This window comes from Microcaecilia unicolor, chromosome 11 (assembly GCF_901765095.1).
Source record: "Microcaecilia unicolor chromosome 11, aMicUni1.1, whole genome shotgun sequence".
NCBI lineage: Eukaryota > Metazoa > Chordata > Amphibia > Gymnophiona > Siphonopidae > Microcaecilia > Microcaecilia unicolor.
The window spans coordinates 4,415,727-4,433,691 of NC_044041.1; the positions used below are offsets into that span (position 1 = coordinate 4,415,727).

At 44.2% G+C, this 17,965-nt stretch overlaps 1 protein-coding gene across 3 annotated transcripts in view; it reads left to right on the top strand.

Moving 5' to 3' along the window:
- The window catches only part of TAOK3 (TAO kinase 3), a 188,713-nt gene that overhangs the window by 60,419 nt on the left and 110,329 nt on the right, over positions 1 to 17,965 (top strand). For all 3 annotated transcript variants that reach the window (XM_030220132.1, XM_030220130.1, XM_030220131.1), the window contains 2 exons: positions 5,807 to 5,920; positions 14,470 to 14,561. In XM_030220132.1, coding sequence (XP_030075992.1) covers positions 5,807 to 5,920; positions 14,470 to 14,561 — 206 coding nt within the window. The remainder of the gene's footprint in view (positions 1 to 5,806; positions 5,921 to 14,469; positions 14,562 to 17,965) is intronic.

The window sequence follows — 17,965 nt, forward strand, 5'->3', positions numbered from 1 at the left end:
TCAATCATAATTTACTTCTTGACACACTGTCTTCATTTGGGTTCCAGGGCTCCGTCCTCTCCTGGTTCTCATCGTATCTTTCCCAACGCACCTTCAGAGTATCTTCTAATGGCTCCTCTTCCACCCCCGTCCCGCTCTCTGTTGGGGTTCCTCAAGGATCTGTCCTTGGACCACTTCTCTTCTCGATATACACCTCTTCCCTAGGCTCGCTGATCTCATCACATGGTTTCCAGTACCATCTCTATGCCGATGACACCCAGCTTTACCTCTCCACTCCCGACATCACAGTCGAAACCCAGGCCAAAGTTTCAGCCTGCCTTTCCGACATCGCTGCCTGGATGTCCAACCGGCATCTAAAATTGAACATGGCAAAGACTGAGCTCCTTATCTTTCCACCCAAACCCTCTTCTCCTCTTCCCCCACTTTCCGTCTCTGTTGACAACACCCTCATCCTCCCCGTCTCTTCAGCACGCAATCTCGGAGTCATCTTCGATTCCTCCCTCTCTTTCTCTGCCCATATCCAGCAGACAGCTAAGACCTGTCGCTTCTTCCTCTATAATATTAGCAAAATTCGCCCATTCCTCTCTGAACAGACCACCCGAACCCTAGTCCACTCGCTCGTTACCTCTCGTCTTGACTATTGCAACCTTCTCCTCGCTGGCCTCCCGCTTAGCCACCTATCCCCCCTCCGATCTGTCCAAAATTCCGCCGCACGTCTTATCTACCACGTGAACCGATACTCTCATATCACCGCTCTCCTAAAGTCGCTTCACTGGCTCCCAATCCACTACCGTATACAGTTCAAGCTTCTCCTATTGACCTTCAAGTGCACTCAATCTGCTGCCCCCCATTACCTCTCTACCCTCCTCTCCCCGTATGTTCCCACCCGTAACCTCCGCTCTCAGGACAAATCACTCCTATCTGTACCCTTCTCCACCACCGCTAACTCCAGACTCCGCCCCTTCTGCCTCGCAGCACCTTATGCCTGGAACAGACTTCCTGAGCCCATACGCCATGCGCCCTCCCTGCCCATCTTCAAGTCCTTATTCAAAACCCATCTCTTCTCCCTTGCTTTTGGCGCCTAACCACCTTCCCCATTCCTGTTACCTACACTGACTACGTAGTATGTTACCGTTAGATTGTAAGCTCTCTTGAGCAGGGACTGTGCCTCCCCGTGTTTAAACTTGTACAGCGCTGCGTAACCCTGGCAGCGCTATAGAAATGCTAAGTAGTAGTAGTAGTAGTAGTAGTTAGGGTTCAGACCCAGCCCACAATTCACTAGCAAGGTTCAAATGTTAGGTACACTCAAGATGGTTAACTTTTTCTTAGCACAGACCATAACCATGCTGAGTTTAAGCGCTGTAGCAGGATGCGTATGAGCTCGATATCTTGTTCAACTCAGAAGTCTGCTGAAGATTGTCCTTTAGTGTTGACTCTACCTCCACATGCAAGTGACTTTAAGTCAAGTTGTCCTTTCTGTTGTATCCACAGATGAGGAGATGTGGTCTACTTTCCTCTGTGTGGGGAAGCAGCACAAATTTGGGACTTTGTGATTTCTCATTGCATAAATATTCAAGCTATCGACAATCCCAGGAAATTGGAACCAGATAACAGATAATGTCAATAGAGTTGTTCTCCATTAGTGATCTCTGGACCACTAAACCTTGCAAGATATTTTTTGGGCCCAAAGCAGTGATTTGATTTTTGTGTGCCTGTGTTCAGGTTTCCTTTTTCCTTCTTCCCTTATGGTTTTAGTTTCATTTCTCCTAATTTTAAGTTTCCTTTGTTTTCCATGTCATTAGGCTGCTTTTAGGCCTTAACTCCAGCCATATTTTCCCATTCTGTTTTCTCTGGTGCCTTGCCCCCCCCCCCCTTTTTTTTTAGCTCCATCACTTAGTTTGATTTCACTGCGGAGGTTTTTCCGTCCATGTCCAAAGCTCCCAGTGGCTTCAAGCGCTGTACCCTGTCCAATTGGACCATCTCTGGCATGGACACCCAGTCTTGGTGTCTTCAGTATTTAGGGCCCAACCATAACCCTGCTAACTGCATTCTTTTATCCCACTATTTTCGAGAAACGTGCTTCGGTTCAAAGTGGCTTACAGTTAGCAGTGAGGTGAAATTACACTGGGATTTCTCAGGTTAGGGTATGTTGTAGAACCTTGTGTGGCTAGTTATAGAACTTTTTGTATGGGTAGGTTTTCAGCTCATTAAGTATATATATTATTGTGTATCATGTATTTTACATTTATTAGATTTGTTCTTATTGTAGACTCCTGAGACAGGCACAATTGTGCTGAAATGCTGTGCCATGTTGAGTCGGAGCCATTTTGCACCACTGCTTCACAATAATCTTTTTATTAAATTTTGGAATGACTATCCCATTGTCTGTTGAGCCTTTTTCCATTTCCTGCTCCTTTGTGCTTATGCAACATTACTACTACTACTTATCATTTCTATAGCGCTACTAGACATACGCAGCGCTGTACATTTGAACATGAAGAGACAGTCCCTGCTCCACAGAGCTTACAATCTAATTAGGACAGACAAACAGGACAAACAAGAGTATAGGGTCATTTTATTTACAAATGATATGCATTTGTTAGCATTAATTTTAAAAACTTATTTGTTCAATAAAGCCTACCCCGCAGTCCACAATGCTTTTTAAACCCCTTTTTTTCCGTTTTGTTTGTTTTCCCGTTTTTTACCTTCTTTCTGCTTCCCATTGTTGCTCCTGTATTCCCATCCGTATTCTCTTATTTCAGCTGCTTCTGTACTTGTATTTGACACTTTTTTTCTGAAACAGTTTTATCCTGTTGTATTATGTAATTTTCTAGTAACTTTGTTAGCCACATTGAGCTCGCATTAGTTGGGAAAATGTGGGATACAAGTGAACCAAATGAGCAATGCCTTTCCCGCATCTACCCAACTGATTTTTATGTGGACGTTTCCACTGGGAACTGTTCAATCCTCTGTCAAATCCTGCTACGTTTTCTTGGCCATATGCTCTGGAAACAGGTTCTACAGCTTAATTATGCACTGCATGGAAAGCCTTCTATGATTTTTCAATCCACTGGTCATTAGTTTTATGATCGTCCTCTTGTTTTTCTGTTTAAAAGGTTAAGCAACTCCCTACTCTCGTTTATTTAAAAAAAAAAATTGCTCATATCCTCTCTGCCTTTTGTCCTGCCTGAAGAGCTCCAGCTTGTTTAGCTTATTTGCTTTATGTGGGAGGAAAGTCCTCCATAGTCTGGTGAAAGGTTGTGTGAAATGTACCTTGTCTGTGATTCTTGTGATGAGCTGAGCCTTCTGTCTCGCTGCAGCCTACGCCTGGAATAAACTTCCTGAGCCCCTAGGTCTTGCCCCATCCTTGGCCACCTTTAAATCTAGACTGAAAGCCCACCTCTTTAACATTGCTTTTGACTCGTAACCACTTGTAACCAATCGCCTCCATCTACCCTCCTCTCTTCCTTCCCGTTCACATTAATTGATTTGATTTGCTTACTTTATTTATTTTTTGTCTATTAGATTGTAAGCTCTTTGAGCAGGGACTGTCTTTCTTCTATGTTTGTGCAGCGCTGCGTACGCCTTGTAGCGCTATAGAAATGCTAAATAGTAGTAGTAGTAGTAGCTGAGACAATTCTTTAAGAATTGTCTGTCTGCTTTCCTTTATTTTGCTTGTACTTCCTTTCTGGCTTTTAGAGCATTTTATTGTACATTGCTTTGATTTGTGGTGGAAAAGAAAACGGTAACGGAATTCAAACATGCGTGGGATAAACATAAAGGAATCCTGTTTAGAAAGAATGGATCCTCAGGAGCTTAGCCGAGATTGGGTGGCGGGGCTGGTGGTTGGGAGGTGGGGATAGTGCTGGGCAGACTTATACGGTCTGTGCCAGAGCCGGTGGTGGGAGACGGGACTGGTGGTTGGGAGGCGGGGATAGTGCTGGGCAGACTTATACGGTCTGTGCCAGAGCCGGTGGTGGGAGGCGGGGCTGGTGGTTGGGAGGCGGGGATAGTGCTGGGCGGACTTATACGGTCTGTGCCAGAGCCGGTGATGGGAGGCGGGGCTGGTGGTTGGGAGGTGGGGATAGTGCTGGGCAGACTTATACGGTCTGTGCCAGAGCCAGTGGTGGGAGGCGGGGATAGTGCTGGGCAGATTTATACAGTCTGTGCCAGAGCCGGTGGTGGGAGGCGGGGCTGGTGGTTGGGAGGCGGGGATAGTGCTGGGCAAGACTTCTACGGTCTGTGCCCTGAAAATGGCAGATACAAATCAAGGTAAGGTATACACAAAAAGTAGCACATACTGTATGAGTTTATCTTGTTGGGCAGACTGGATGGACCGTGCAGGTCTTTTTCTGCCGTCATCTACTATGTTACTATGATTTATGCTGTAAAAAGGCAATTTTTAACAATTTCAAATGTAAATACTTTTGTTGTATAGACAATGCTCTATAGTGGGATATTATAAATGTGTCCTAAAGCAATTTAAACTGTTTCCAGATATTGCAACATGCCTGATAACTAGCACAAAAAAAGTGGGGACTGTATTGCACCAGTGATTGAATTAATTGGCTACCAACTTTGAGTATAGAATTGTTTATCGATCCTTTTCAGTTTTTGGGTTCCTCCCACAAGCCTTACTAGTGATCCTCACCTATGGAGGCCTGTGTACAGGTTAGCCAGCTTTTTAACTGTGTAGCATCAGCACTGGTTGATCTTTTTTGTCATTTTCATTGAACTCTATGGTAAATGAGGAATATAAATGTAGTTGTATTATGGTTCACATAGGTACCGGAAAAGGGGTAAGAGCTGACGCTGTGATCAAACACTCGGCTCCACGTAATGTAAATTATGGATGAATTTTCTAACTGATACAGATTAGATTTATGTAGCTATGTATTAAGTTAGTGACTGAATTGGAATAAAGGTGGGAATAAGTGACAGGGGGCTCTGCAGTATATGAATTACAATTGTATAATATAGTTTCCTTAGCATCCCTCCGGACCGGCCCAGGATTGGACTGATGGGTTGTGCACGCCTACCAGCAGGTGGAGACTGAGAAAAAACTCTGACTCTAGAGAGCCAGTGAGAGCCCTGGTCATGTGACCCTAGCCTCAGTATTTTCTCAGTCTCCCAGCAGGTAGGACGTGAGCCTATTAGTCTCTCTTTTTGGTATTTGGATATATTTTTTCGTATTTTCTTTATTGTTTCTTCTGTGCCCAGGAATTTCTATAGAGGTCACTTCTGATACTAAGTGTCTTAGTTTTTAGCCTTGGGGGTATTAAACTCGGGTGCCCCAAGTCCCTCCCCCCTATTTCCTCCCCATCTCCCTTCTAGTGTATCCTTAAAAGCATTATTATTAACTAAGGGAAGGGCTACCCTTTCGTAGTAAAGGAGTATTGCCTTTGGGAGAGGCAGCCAGTAATTAAAAAAACAAAACAAAAAAAAAATTAAACAGCTGAGTAAGCTATCAAATGTTGTTCCCCGCTGACCTAACGAGCAGGCATGAGAAATATATTTTTTAGATTATCAAGGACACAGGTAAGCAACACGTTTTTCATGCACAAGTCATAGGAAATGTCATGTCATGGTACTCTGAACAGATTTTATATAGTGTCATTGCATATTTCTGTTGGGCTTTTCTTTACAGACCTGTCTGACAGTGCACTGCTATCAATTCTTAGAGGTTGTCCTTAATCGAGATATCAGTTGCTATTACTGTAGATTATTGATTTTTATCAAAACATATCTTGTACTGAAATTTGAAACTTTTTGTGTTTTTTTTTTTTTTTTTTGTGTGTGTGTTTAGGGATATTAAGGCTGGCAATATTCTTCTGACAGAACCAGGACAGGTCAAATTAGCTGATTTTGGGTCTGCGTCCATTGTGTCACCTGCCAACTCCTTTGTGGGGACTCCTTACTGGTAAAGAGTTCTTTAAACCCCTGCGGTACATATGGCTTGTAAACTGTATTGCATTATGTTAAACCCCAAAGAGTGTGTGTGTATGTATATATAATATGTTAAAATCTCCCTGTAGGCACATGTGTTCTTTTATTCTTTTACAATTTAAAAGGAGTAGAGTGGAGCATAAGCACTGGGCTCAGAACCAGGGAAACCAGGTTAGAAAGCTGCTTCTGTTCTTGAGCACCCAGGATATTAGGGAGCTAGTGACTGAGCTTCTAGGTAGAAATCTGAAACCTGCAGTGTGGACAGATATGACTTGGCATACTGGGCCTGTTTTTGTTTTTTTTCCTCATATAACCTATGTTCTCACTGCTATCTCCTGTGCCACACTTTGTGTGCTCCTTGCTCACGCACATATATAAACTTTGGTTCACCCCCCTCAAGCTGCTTCTTATTCTTGTCATCATCTTTCTACCTCTGTAATGCCACAGATCATCTCTCCCATCACCTGTTCCCCTCCCAGATACCTCCAGGCTCCCTTCCTCCTCCCCCCTTAAAACTTCCAAACTCTATTACTTATTCTTCTGCCCCATGGTCTGCCCCTTGGTGATACATCAAAGTTCCTCTCCCTTGATATCTCCACCTTCCTCTGTTGGTTAAATCTCCACCTCCAATCCCTACCCCTTCCTCTAGGACTTCTTCTGATATCGTAACCTCCCAAATACCCATCCTCTACATTTTAATGTACTTTTATTTCCTCCACCCCATGCAGTCTATACAGGGATATGTATCCATTCTCCCATCTGGAGATGCTGCTCCCAGGGCCAGCCTTTCCTTTGGTACCTCCATCTTACATAAGAACATAAGCATTGCCATACTGGGACAGACCAAAGGTCCATCAATCCCAGTATCCTGTTTCTAACAGTGGCCAATCTAGGTCACAAGTACCTGGCAAGATCCCAGAACAGCAAAACATATTTTATACTGCTTATCCTAGAATATTCAGTGGATTTTCTCATCCATCTTAATAATGGCTTATGGACTTTTCTTTTAGGAAATTATCCAAACCTTTTTTTAAACCATGCTAAGTTAACTATTTTTACCACATTCTCTGGCAACAAATTCCAGAGTTTAATTACTGATTGAGTGAAGAAATATTTTCTCCGATTCGTTTTAAATTTACTACTTTGCAGCTTCTTTGCGTTCCCCCTAGTTTTAGTATATTTGGAAAGAGTAAACAAGCGATTCACATCTACCTGTTCCACTCCACTCAGTATTTTATAAACCTCTATCATATCATGGGAGTAAAAGACAAGAAGCAAGGGATGGTATGAATTACAGGGGAGGAACTAGGGATAGTGAGATGATTAAAGGCAGAGGGAAGTAGTTGTAGACTGGAGTACAAAAGATGAAAATGGGAAACTAGGGAGCATAGGAGAAGTTCAATTTTATTTGATTATACTGTCTATATTTATAAATAAACTAAGTGGTTTACAATGTATTAGAAGAATGCTATACTAAAAATACATACAATATGGCACCAGGGGCGTAGCTATGTGGGGCCACGGGGGCCTGGTCCCCTGTAGATTTGGCCCTGGACCCCCCTGCCGATGACCCTCTTGACTCCCCCCCCCCCCCCCCCCGTCACCGTCTGCTACCTTTGCTGGCAGGGGACCCCAACCCCCGCCAGCCGAGGTCCTCTTCTTCCTTCGTTCTGAGTCTGAAGTCCTGCATGTTGTACGTGCAGGACGTCAGACTCACAGAAACAGAACAAAGCCTTGCGATCTGCTGGGCTTCGTTCTGTTTCTGTGAGTCTGACGTCCTGCACATACAATATGCAGAACTTCAGACTCAGAAACAGAACGAAGGAAAAAGAGGACCTGGACTGGAGGGGGTTGGGGTTTCTTCCGGAAAGATGTTGAGTAGCACAAATTAGATTAATGCATACTGGACAAGAAAACTTTGCTTTTGACTCCTAACCACTTGTAACCACTCGCCTCCACCTACCCCCCTCTCTTCCTTCCCGTTCACATTAATTGATTTGATTTGCTTACTTTATTTATTTTTTGTCTATTAGATTGTAAGCTCTTTGAGCAGGGACTGTCTTTCTTCTATGTTTGTGCAGCGCTGCGTACGCCTTGTAGCGCTATAGAAATGCTAAATAGTAGTAGTAGTAAAGGTAGGCGACGGCGGGGGTGTCGGCAATGGCGGGGCTAAAATGTGCCCCCTCACCTTGGGCTCTGGACACCCCTCCCGCCGAAGTCTGGCTATGCCCCTGTATAGCACTACACTATACAAAAAGAAAAAGGTAGCAGGACTGAGGGAGAAAAACATAATAGGATCTTAGCCTGATAATACATGGCAAAAGGAGAGGAGCAAATGAGGAATTACTTGGTCCCAGAGTTTGGGAAAAGGAGAGGAGCAAATGAGGAATTACTTGGTCCCAGAGTTTGGAAAAGCTGTGGAAAACTTTAAAAAAAAACGACAACTTTAAGTAAGGCTTTAAATTTTATCAATAGAAAGCTCTAATCTTCCTCTTTATCTAAGGAAGGAAGGCTGTTCCAGAGCATTGGAGCAGAAATAGTCTAGTTGGGTTCATATAAATCTGATGAAAAGAGGGGATGATCAGCAGATGATATTGTGAAGAATGAAGTGTGCTATGAGGGGAGTAAGGTATGAGAAGACCACCTAGAAATAAAGGATGACCTGAATTTGAAGATTAAATGTGGTGATTTATACCAGGGTCTTGATGGGAAGTCTGTAAGCCACTTCAAAACCAGTTTGGAAAAGGGAACTGATATGATCAGTTTTTTTTTATGCCCAAGAGTAAGTTGGTGGCCGTGTTTTATTTAAGTTGCAGAGTTCAGTGTGTAGGAGCTCAAGATAAAGAGAGTTGCAGTCGTCCAACTGTGAGATTACAAGAGCCAGGAGCAGAGTAAAGAGAGAAGACGTCTCAAGCATGGATTGTAACATAGTAACATAGTAGATGACGGCAGAAAAAGACCTGCACGGTCCATCCAGTCTGCCCAACAAGATAAACTCACATGTGTCATTTTTTGTGTATACCTTACCTTGATTTGTACCCGTCTTTTTCAGGGCACAGACCGTATAAGTCTGCCCAGCACTAACCCCACCTCCCACCTTTCTAAGGGTAAAAAAAAACCCTCCCAGCTTGAACCAATATGAGAGAATTGAGTGCAGTGAGTTCACTCTCCATTGTAACCCCTGATATTTTGACAGAGTTTTTAAGTGGGAGAGGAACACCCTCGATAGTGGGAGCAGATGATTTGAGATGTAAACCATGGAGATAGCTTCTGACTTTGCAGTATTTAACTTTAGTTTTGGAGGTGGCAGAAGCCGGCAGGCCTTGAGCATTTACAGATGCTCAAAGCCCCAAGCTGGTCGGCTATAATGTGTCTTCTGTGATACTGATTGTAGCGTCACTGTCTCAAGAAAAGGGAGGTAAGAAGCTAAACACCTTCTGGTAAAAGGAAAGAAATATTTTGGTGATGTCATGACACCTGTGGCTGTCCCCTTTCTGACACCTATGGACAAAGCCTTGAGACCTGATTGAATACATTCCAGGATACTAAGAGAGCTCAGAGAAGTTCTGGCAGGTCCCCTGAAGGATATATGTGAAAGATCTCTGGAGAGTAGGAAAGGTTCCACGTGAATGGAGAGAGGCAGGTGTGGTTCATCTTCATAAAAGTGGTAGTAAAGATGAGGTGGGAAACCACAGTAAACCTCACTTTGGTGGTGGGAAAAGTAATGAAGATGCCCCTTTCACTCTCATCCTATGACCCCCCTTGTTCCTGAGCTTACCTTCCATTGAAAGTGGCCTGCCTGAAACTAGTGATTCTAGGGGTCTGGTTGAACCTGCAGCTGAAGATCGAGGCTTTTGTAGAGAAGTCATCCTTTGTTTACCTGCATTGGTTTCAACTGCTTAGGCCTTTCCTGGAATCTGCAGGAGTGGCCTAGTGGTTAGGGTGGTGGACTTTGGTCCTGGGGAACTGAGTTGGATTCCCACTTCAGGCACAGGCAGCTCCTTGTGACTCTGAGCAAGTCACTTAACCCTCCATTGCCCCATGTAAGCCGCATTGAGCCTGCCATGAGTGGGAAAGCGCAGGGTACAAATGTAACAAAAATAAAATAGATACTATTGGAGATTCTACATGGAATGTTGCTACTATTGGAGATTCTACATGGAATGTTGCTATTCCACTAGCAACATTCCATGTAGAATCTCAAATAGTAGCAACAGTGGAGGAGTGGCCTAGTGGTTAGGGTGGTGGACTTTGGTCCTGGGGAACTGAGGAACTGAGTTTGATTCCCACTTCAGGCACAGGCAGCTCCTTGTGACTCTGGGCAAGTCACTTAACCCTCCATTGCCCCATGTAAGCCGCATTGAGCCTGCCATGAGTGGGAAAGCGCGGGGTACAAATGTAACAAAAATAAAAAAATAACTGGTTTTATGTATTTATTTATGACATTTACACTCCGCATTATCCCAAATAAGTTTGGGTTCAGTGTGGCTTACATGAAACTTTTAAAGCAAATTACAATAAGAACTATAACGAAAATACAAAACAATAGGTAAAAACATCCAAGCAGTAAGATGACTCATTTTGAAATAACAAATTAACTAAATGAATTGCAATCACCACCAGTGCTGAGGAATTCACTAAATAAGAATGCTTTCAACAATTTACAAAATTTCAAGTAGTCAGTAACATATCTGAGTGACCTTGGTAGGGAATTCCATTTCCTAGTAGCTCGGTGTATGAAGCTGGCATCATTAATAGATCTGTACTTCCTTTCTGGCTTTTAGAGCGTTTTATTGTACATTGCTTTGATTTGTGGTGGAAAAGAAAATCGTAACGGAATTCAAACATGCGTGGGATAAACATAAAGGAATCCTGTTCAGAAGGAATGGATCCTCAGGAGCTTAGCCGAGATTGGGTGGCAGAGCCGGTGGTGGGAGGTGGGGCTGGTGGTTGGGAGGCGGGGATAGTGCTGGGCAGACTTATACGGTCTGTGCCAGAGCCGGTGGTGGGAGGCGGGGCTGGTGATTGGGAGGCGGGGATAGTGCTGGGCAAGACTTCTACGGTCTGTGCCCTGAAAATGGCAGATACAAATCAAGATAAGGTATACACAAGAAGTAGCACATATGAGTTTATCTTGTTGGGCAGACTGGATGGACCGTGCAGGTCTTTTTCTGCCGTCATCTACTATGTTACTATGTAACGAAGATTTGTAGAACACAGAAAATGGAGGAAAAGATTGATGAGCATTATGTAAAGGTAATACTAACAAGTATTGCATATAGTCAGGTAAAAAAACAAGTAAGAACTTAAGAGCAGCCATACTGGCCCAGCCCAGCAACCTGCCTCCAGCAGTGGCCAATCCAGGTCATAAGTACCTGGCAGAAACACAACTATGAACTATGCAGGTAACAGGACTCAGTTGTGGCTCAGGACAATCTGCTGTCTGAGGTGAGGAGTGAGCTGACACAACCTCCTTCCCCACAAGTTACTCCCTCAGAGCTGCAATCAGGGAATAGGGCCCCTCTAACACTCTGAACACTGGTCAGGTGGTTGTCCCAAAATGTGTAGATGATACTGGAACTGGTAAATGTATTCTTCATAAGGAAATAAGTCCCTGAGGTGTTGATGCCCCTGTACAAGTCGTTGGTGAAGCCCCACCTGGAGTATTGTGTTCAGTTTTGGAGGCCGTATCTTGCTAAGGATGTAAAAAGAATTGAAGCGGTGCAAAGAAAAGCTACGAGGATGGTATGGGATTTACGTTACAAGACGTATGAGGAGAGACTTGTGGACCTGAACATGTATACCCTGGAGGAAAGGAGAAACAGGGGTGATATGATACAGACGTTCAAATATTTGAAAGGTATTAATCCGCAAACGAACCTTTTTCGGAGATGGGAAGGCGGTAGAACAAGAGGGCATGAAATGAGATTGAAGGGGGGCAGACTCAAGAAGAATGTCGGGAAGTATTTTTTCATGGAGAGGGTGGTGGATGCTTGGAATGCCCTCCCGCGGGAGGTGGTGGAGATGAAAACGTTAACGGAATTCAAACATGCGTGGGATAAACATAAAGGAATCCTGTGCAGAAGAAAGGGATCCTCAGGAGCTTAGCCTAGAATGGGTGGCAGAGCTGGTGGTTGGGAGGCGGGGCTAGTGTGGGCAGACATATACGGTCTGTGCTGGGGCTGGTGGTTGGGAGGGGGGGGACTAGTGCTGGGCAGACTTATACAGTCTGTGCCGGGGCTGGTGGTTGGGAGGCGGGGTTGGTGGTTGGGAGGCGGGGATAGTGCTGGGCAGACTTATACGGTCTGTGCCAGAGCCGGTGGTGGGTGGCAGGGAATAGTGCTGGGCAGACTTATACGGTCTGTGCCAGAGCTGGTGGTTGGGAGGCGGGGTTGGTGGTTGGGAGGCGGGGATAGTGCTGGGCAGACTTATATGGTCTGTGCCAGAGCTGGTGGTGGGTGGCAGGGATAGTGCTGGGCAGACTTATACGGTCTGTGCCAGAGCTGGTGGTTGGGAGGCGGGGATAGGGCTGGCCAGATTTATACGGTCTGTGCACTGAAGAGGAAAGTACAAATAAAAAAAGTAGCACATATGAATTTATCCTCTTGGGCAGACTGGATGGACCGTGCAGGTCTTTTTCTGCCGTCATCTACTATGTTACTATGTTATAAATGGTCAGTATTCTGTTAAGACAAGGTGAACTATAAGTAAAAGCAATGGAATTCTCAAAGAACTACCATCAACTGCTTGTGATTTTATAGGCAGTGGAAAGCAACAGAAAATGTATTCGTGCAGTCACACAGTAGGTATTTCACAGTATGCTGAGGCAGTATGTTGTGGTGGTTAGGTACTAAAAGCCAGAATTCTAGAGGCTGGATGCTTGAGCAATAACTATAGTGGAACTAATATAAGATCTAGGGTTAGTTTATTCAGCTGTCATTATATGGATAAATTTAAGTGGATGGCTTTGATGAACATTGTGTACCCTGGAGGAAAGGAGAAACAGGGGTGATATGATATAGACGTTCAAATATTTGAAAGGTATTAATCCATAAACGAACCTTTTCCGGAGATGGGAAGGCGATAGAATTAAAGGACATGAAATGAGATTGAAGGGGGCAGACTCAAGAAAAGTGTCAGGAAGTATTTTTTCACGGAGAGAGTGGTGGATACTTGGAATGCCCTCCCGCGGGAGCTGGTGGAGATGAAAACGGTAAAGGAATTCAAAAATGCGTGGGATCCTCAGAAGCTTAGCGGAGATTGGGTGGCAGAGCCGGTGTTGGGAGGTGGGTCTAGTTCTGGGCACACTTCTACGGTCTGTACCCTGACAATGGCAGATGCAAATCAAGGTCAGGTATACACATAAAGTAGCACATATGAGTTTATCTTGTTGGGCAGACTGGATGGACCGTACAGGTCTTTCTCTGCTGTCATCTACTATGTTACTATGTTATGTTGTTTAGATTTTTACATTTACTGTTTCTTGACTGCAGAGGTCTTAAGTTCAAGGTGTTGATTCAAATAGAGTGGGATTATTGTAAATTTCCTCTCATTGGTCTTCCAAAAAAGTATGCAATTAATGCAGAATGTGGCAGCCCCAAATTATTGGCTGCAATTTTCAGAAAATGATCTCTCCTATTCTAGAATCACTACACTGGTTTCCAATTAGATTTCAGGTACAGATCAAATTCTTTGTTTAATGTTCAGGATCACAAGAGGGAATGATGCACATCACCGTACAAATTAAGATGGTATGTGGCTAGGCGTTATTTGACCAGTCAGTTCTCCAAATCTGTTGGAGAATTAGAATCCAACTTCATCCCATCATGGGCCCTCTTGTCTGTTTCAAGCTGCTTTCAAAAAAAAAAAAAAAAAAAGAGGGAGGGGGAGGTGGAACAGAGAAAAGCCTAATAGGCTAATTTGTCCCAAAATATGTAAGTGTCAGCTTGTTGCAGTGCCTTATTATGGTTTCTGATCCCCCCCCCCCCCTTTCTTTTTATTGAAGGCAGCATGTAGCTAGGGAGACCCATGCTGTAAGAGCTTACTATTCTGCGTGTCCTTAGAGAAAACCAAGTTAGTTACCTGTAGCAGGTGTTCTTTGTGTACAGCAAGATACAAGTCCCTCACATAGAGGCATATTTTCAAAGCACTTTGGGAGGCTAAGTTCCATAGGTTTCTATGGAACGTTGGGAGGCTAAGTGCTTTGAAAATGAGCCCGATAGTCAACCACCGCCCCAAGGAGTGATATTCTGCTCTTAAAGAATAAACTGAAGTGGTCCTGTGTGATAGCTGCAAGCTGGAAATGATGCTTATATATGCATGGTGAGGCAGCTTCTCCAGCTTAGTAGAACTAAAAGCTTCCATCAGTGACATAAAGAAGATTAGTACCAAAACATATATAAAGAGGTGAGGGGTATAATATATACTTACAGGAGTTCTGCACCTCCCACCCCGCCAAAACAAATCCCTCTAACTGAAGCTCTTAAGGTTTCTTTGATTTGAAGGGCATATTTTGTTTTACAGGATGGCCCCAGAGGTAATCTTGGCTATGGATGAAGGGCAGTATGATGGGAAGGTAGATGTATGGTCTCTGGGAATCACCTGCATAGAGTTAGGTGAGTAGAAAGGTGTGTTAATGGAGTGCTAACCTCCCGTTCATTCATTTATATATGTATCTATTTGTGTGTTAATCTACTGAACTGATTTGTCTATCCATTTAATATTACCTGATTTCATGCCTCTGGTAATCCTTTGAGGCAATAAATCATAAACTCATGAAATAAAATCTCACCCAACCCTAAAGAAATTGTTATAATCTAATAAACAGCTAAATCCATCCAAGAAATCCACTTAAATTGATCTTACAGAAAGCTTATTGAGGTAATTTAAAAAGTTTTTAAAGTATTCACTAGAGTACTAATTTGCTATCAATTTCTGTGTTTCTGTGAACGGATAAAGACTATGTGACCTGTCTAGTCTGCCCATCCATACCATCTACTAATCTCTGCTCTGGGGGATGAGAGAAGGGCTCTAGGGCCATCATCTGGCACCACGTGTATCTTCAAAACCAACTGTGTGAGGGTATGCTTTAGTGCACGGGTGAGCAACTTGCAGCCCATCAATGAATTGTACGCGGTCCAGAAGCAGATCTCCCCTCTTTCTTCCAGAGATCCTTCCCCTTAGAGATCCTCTGCTTGTCCAATACTTTCTTGAATCTGCATAGTCATCTTATCCATTTCCGCGTAGAGTCTGTTTCGTCCATCCACCACAATTTTTCTTTAAAGTATTTGTTTAGATTAGATTACTTCTAAAAGGCCTAGATACTGGACCTAAACCTCTGATCTCAGTAGCCATTCCCAGAATTTCATAATATTTCTGTAACAAATCAGGGGTAATTTGAGGAAGTTCAAGAACTTTCTCAATTGATTTTCATAATATTCCAGTGTCCAATGTAAAAGTCCTTGCTTTTAGTCTGAGTCGTGCCAAGGTAACATATTACAGCCACATAGGACTTGAGTCTCCTCTCCAACCTCACTGCTTGTTCCAATGTCGAAGCCTGATCAGGTATTTCTTAAAAGTAGTATTAACTTCCAGACTAATACAGAGAGGAAACGAATACTAGTACTGAGATGATTCCAGACCTTGTACAGCATCCCAGAGTGACTCAATTATCACTACAACTGGCCTTCCCTTGGCACTTGCTGTTCTGGATTGCACTGCCCTCTCAGCCGAAGTGATACAGCAGCACAATCCTTCTTGGATCTTATTAGCACAGGAGAGAATTCAGCTACTAGTGGCCCCTCAGTTACTTGGCTACACTCCAAACCAACAGCCTTGAGGAGCTATGTAGCTCCATCCAGCAACTAGCACTTCCAGGATGAAAAGTAGCTGCGTAGACTACAGAGCTCAACAGTGCACTGTTTAGAGCTCTGGTCTACCGAAAAAAAAATATTTTTGATTTACTTTCCAAAATTACTACTACTATTTAACATTTCTAGAGCGCTACTAGGGTTACGCAGCGCTTGTACAACTTAACATAGAAGGACAGTCCCTGCTCAAAGAGCTTACAATCTAAAGGACAAATGTACAGTCAGTCAAGTAGGGGCAGTCAAATTGGGGCAGTCTAGATTTCCTGAAAGGTATAAAGGTTAGGTGCCGAAGGCAACATTGAAGAGGTGGGCTTTGAGCAAGGATTTGAAGATGGGTAGGGAGGGGGCTTGGCGTAGGGGCTCAGGAAGTTTATTCCAAGCATAGGGTGAGGCGAGGCAGAATGGGCGGAGCCTGGAGTTGGCGGTGGTGGAGAATGGTACTGAGAGGAGGGATTTGTCCTGTGAACGGAGGTTTTGGGCGGGGACGTAAGGGGAGATGAGGGTAGAGAGGTAATGAGGGGCTGCAGACTGAGTGCATTTGTAGGTAAGAAGGAGAAGCTTGAACTGTATGCGGTATCTGGTTGGAAGCCAGTGAAGTGACCTGAGGAGAGGGGTGATATGAGTATATCTGTTCAGGCGGAATATAAGACGTGCAGCAGAGTTCTGAACGGATTGAAGGGGGGATAGATGGTTAAGTGGGAGGCCAGTGAGGAGTAGGTTGCAGTAGTCAAGGCGAGAGGTAATGAGAGCGTGGATGAGAGTTCAGGTGGTGTGCTCAGAGAGGAAAGGGCGAATTTTGCTGATGTTAAAGAGGAAGAAGCGACAGGTCTTGGCTGTCTGCTGGATATGCGCAGAGAAGGAGAGGGAGGAGTCGAAGATGACTCAGAGGTTGCGGGCAGATGAGACGGGGAGGATGAGTGTGTTATCAACTGAGATCGAGAGCGGAGGAAGAGGAGTTCCAGCTCCACGCCCCTTCTCCCATCTGTCCCCCGACCCAGTCCCTTCTGCCATCCGAGTCCCCCACCCTCACCCTGCCTCGTCTTCTCCCTGCCACCCGGCCTTTAAAAAGAAATGTCCGACGCGGTGGTAAGGCACAGCACCTCGCAATTGCATGTAAAAGAAGTGGATCGTCTCATCGGGCCTTCCCTCACTGTATCGCTCTTGTGGAAATAGGAAGTTGCGTCAGAGGAGGGCGGGACAGTGAGGGAAGGCCCAATGAGATGATCCGCTTCTTTTACTTGCAGACACGAGGTGCTGTGCCTCGCCACCGTGTCGGACATTTCTTTTTAAAGGGCTGGTGCGGGGGGTGCCAGGAAGAAGAGGAGCGGGAGCGGCGGAGCACCCCCCCTTGTGCTGACACCCGGGGCGGACCACCTCCACTGCCCCGCCCTTGCTACGCCACTGTGTATGCCACTTTGAGCATCATTTCTAAAGACAGGCTAAAAATCCACAAGTAACAAAGACAAATTTAATAGCCGAGTGCATGTGTAACTAGTACTCACAAACTCTTCCTTAGGCAGATACCAGCAATTTTTGAAAAATGTACCACAAGGAATTTATGCAGATATAATTGTGCCTGCTCTTTGGTATGCACGAATGCATGCTTTTACAAACACATGTACATTAATGCAAACTGGAATGCCTCTAGTCTGTCTGGGTAACATTGTAATATAGTAGATAATGGCAGATAAAGGCCTGTATGGTCCGTCCAGTTTGCCCAACAATATGTTAAGAATAGTCATACTGGGTCAGACCAGTAGTCCATCTAGCCCAGTATCCTGTTCCAACAGTGGCCAAGCCAGGTCACAAGTACCTGGCAGAAACCCAAATCGTTCCAGAGCTTAACTATTCATTGAGTGAAAATATATCTCATCCTATTTGTTTTAAAAGTATTTCCATGTAACTTCCTTGAGTGTCCCCTAGTCTTTGTACTTTTGGAACGAGTAAAAAATTGATTATTTCTACTCATTCTGTACCACTTAGAATTTTGTAGACTTCAATCATAGCTCCACTCATCCATTCTCTTTTCCAAGCTGAAGAGTCTTAACCTCTTTAGCCTTTCCTCATACGAGAGGCACTGCATCCCCTTTAACATTTTGGTCGCTCTTCTTTGAACCTTTTCTAATTTCGCTACATCTTTTTTTGAGATA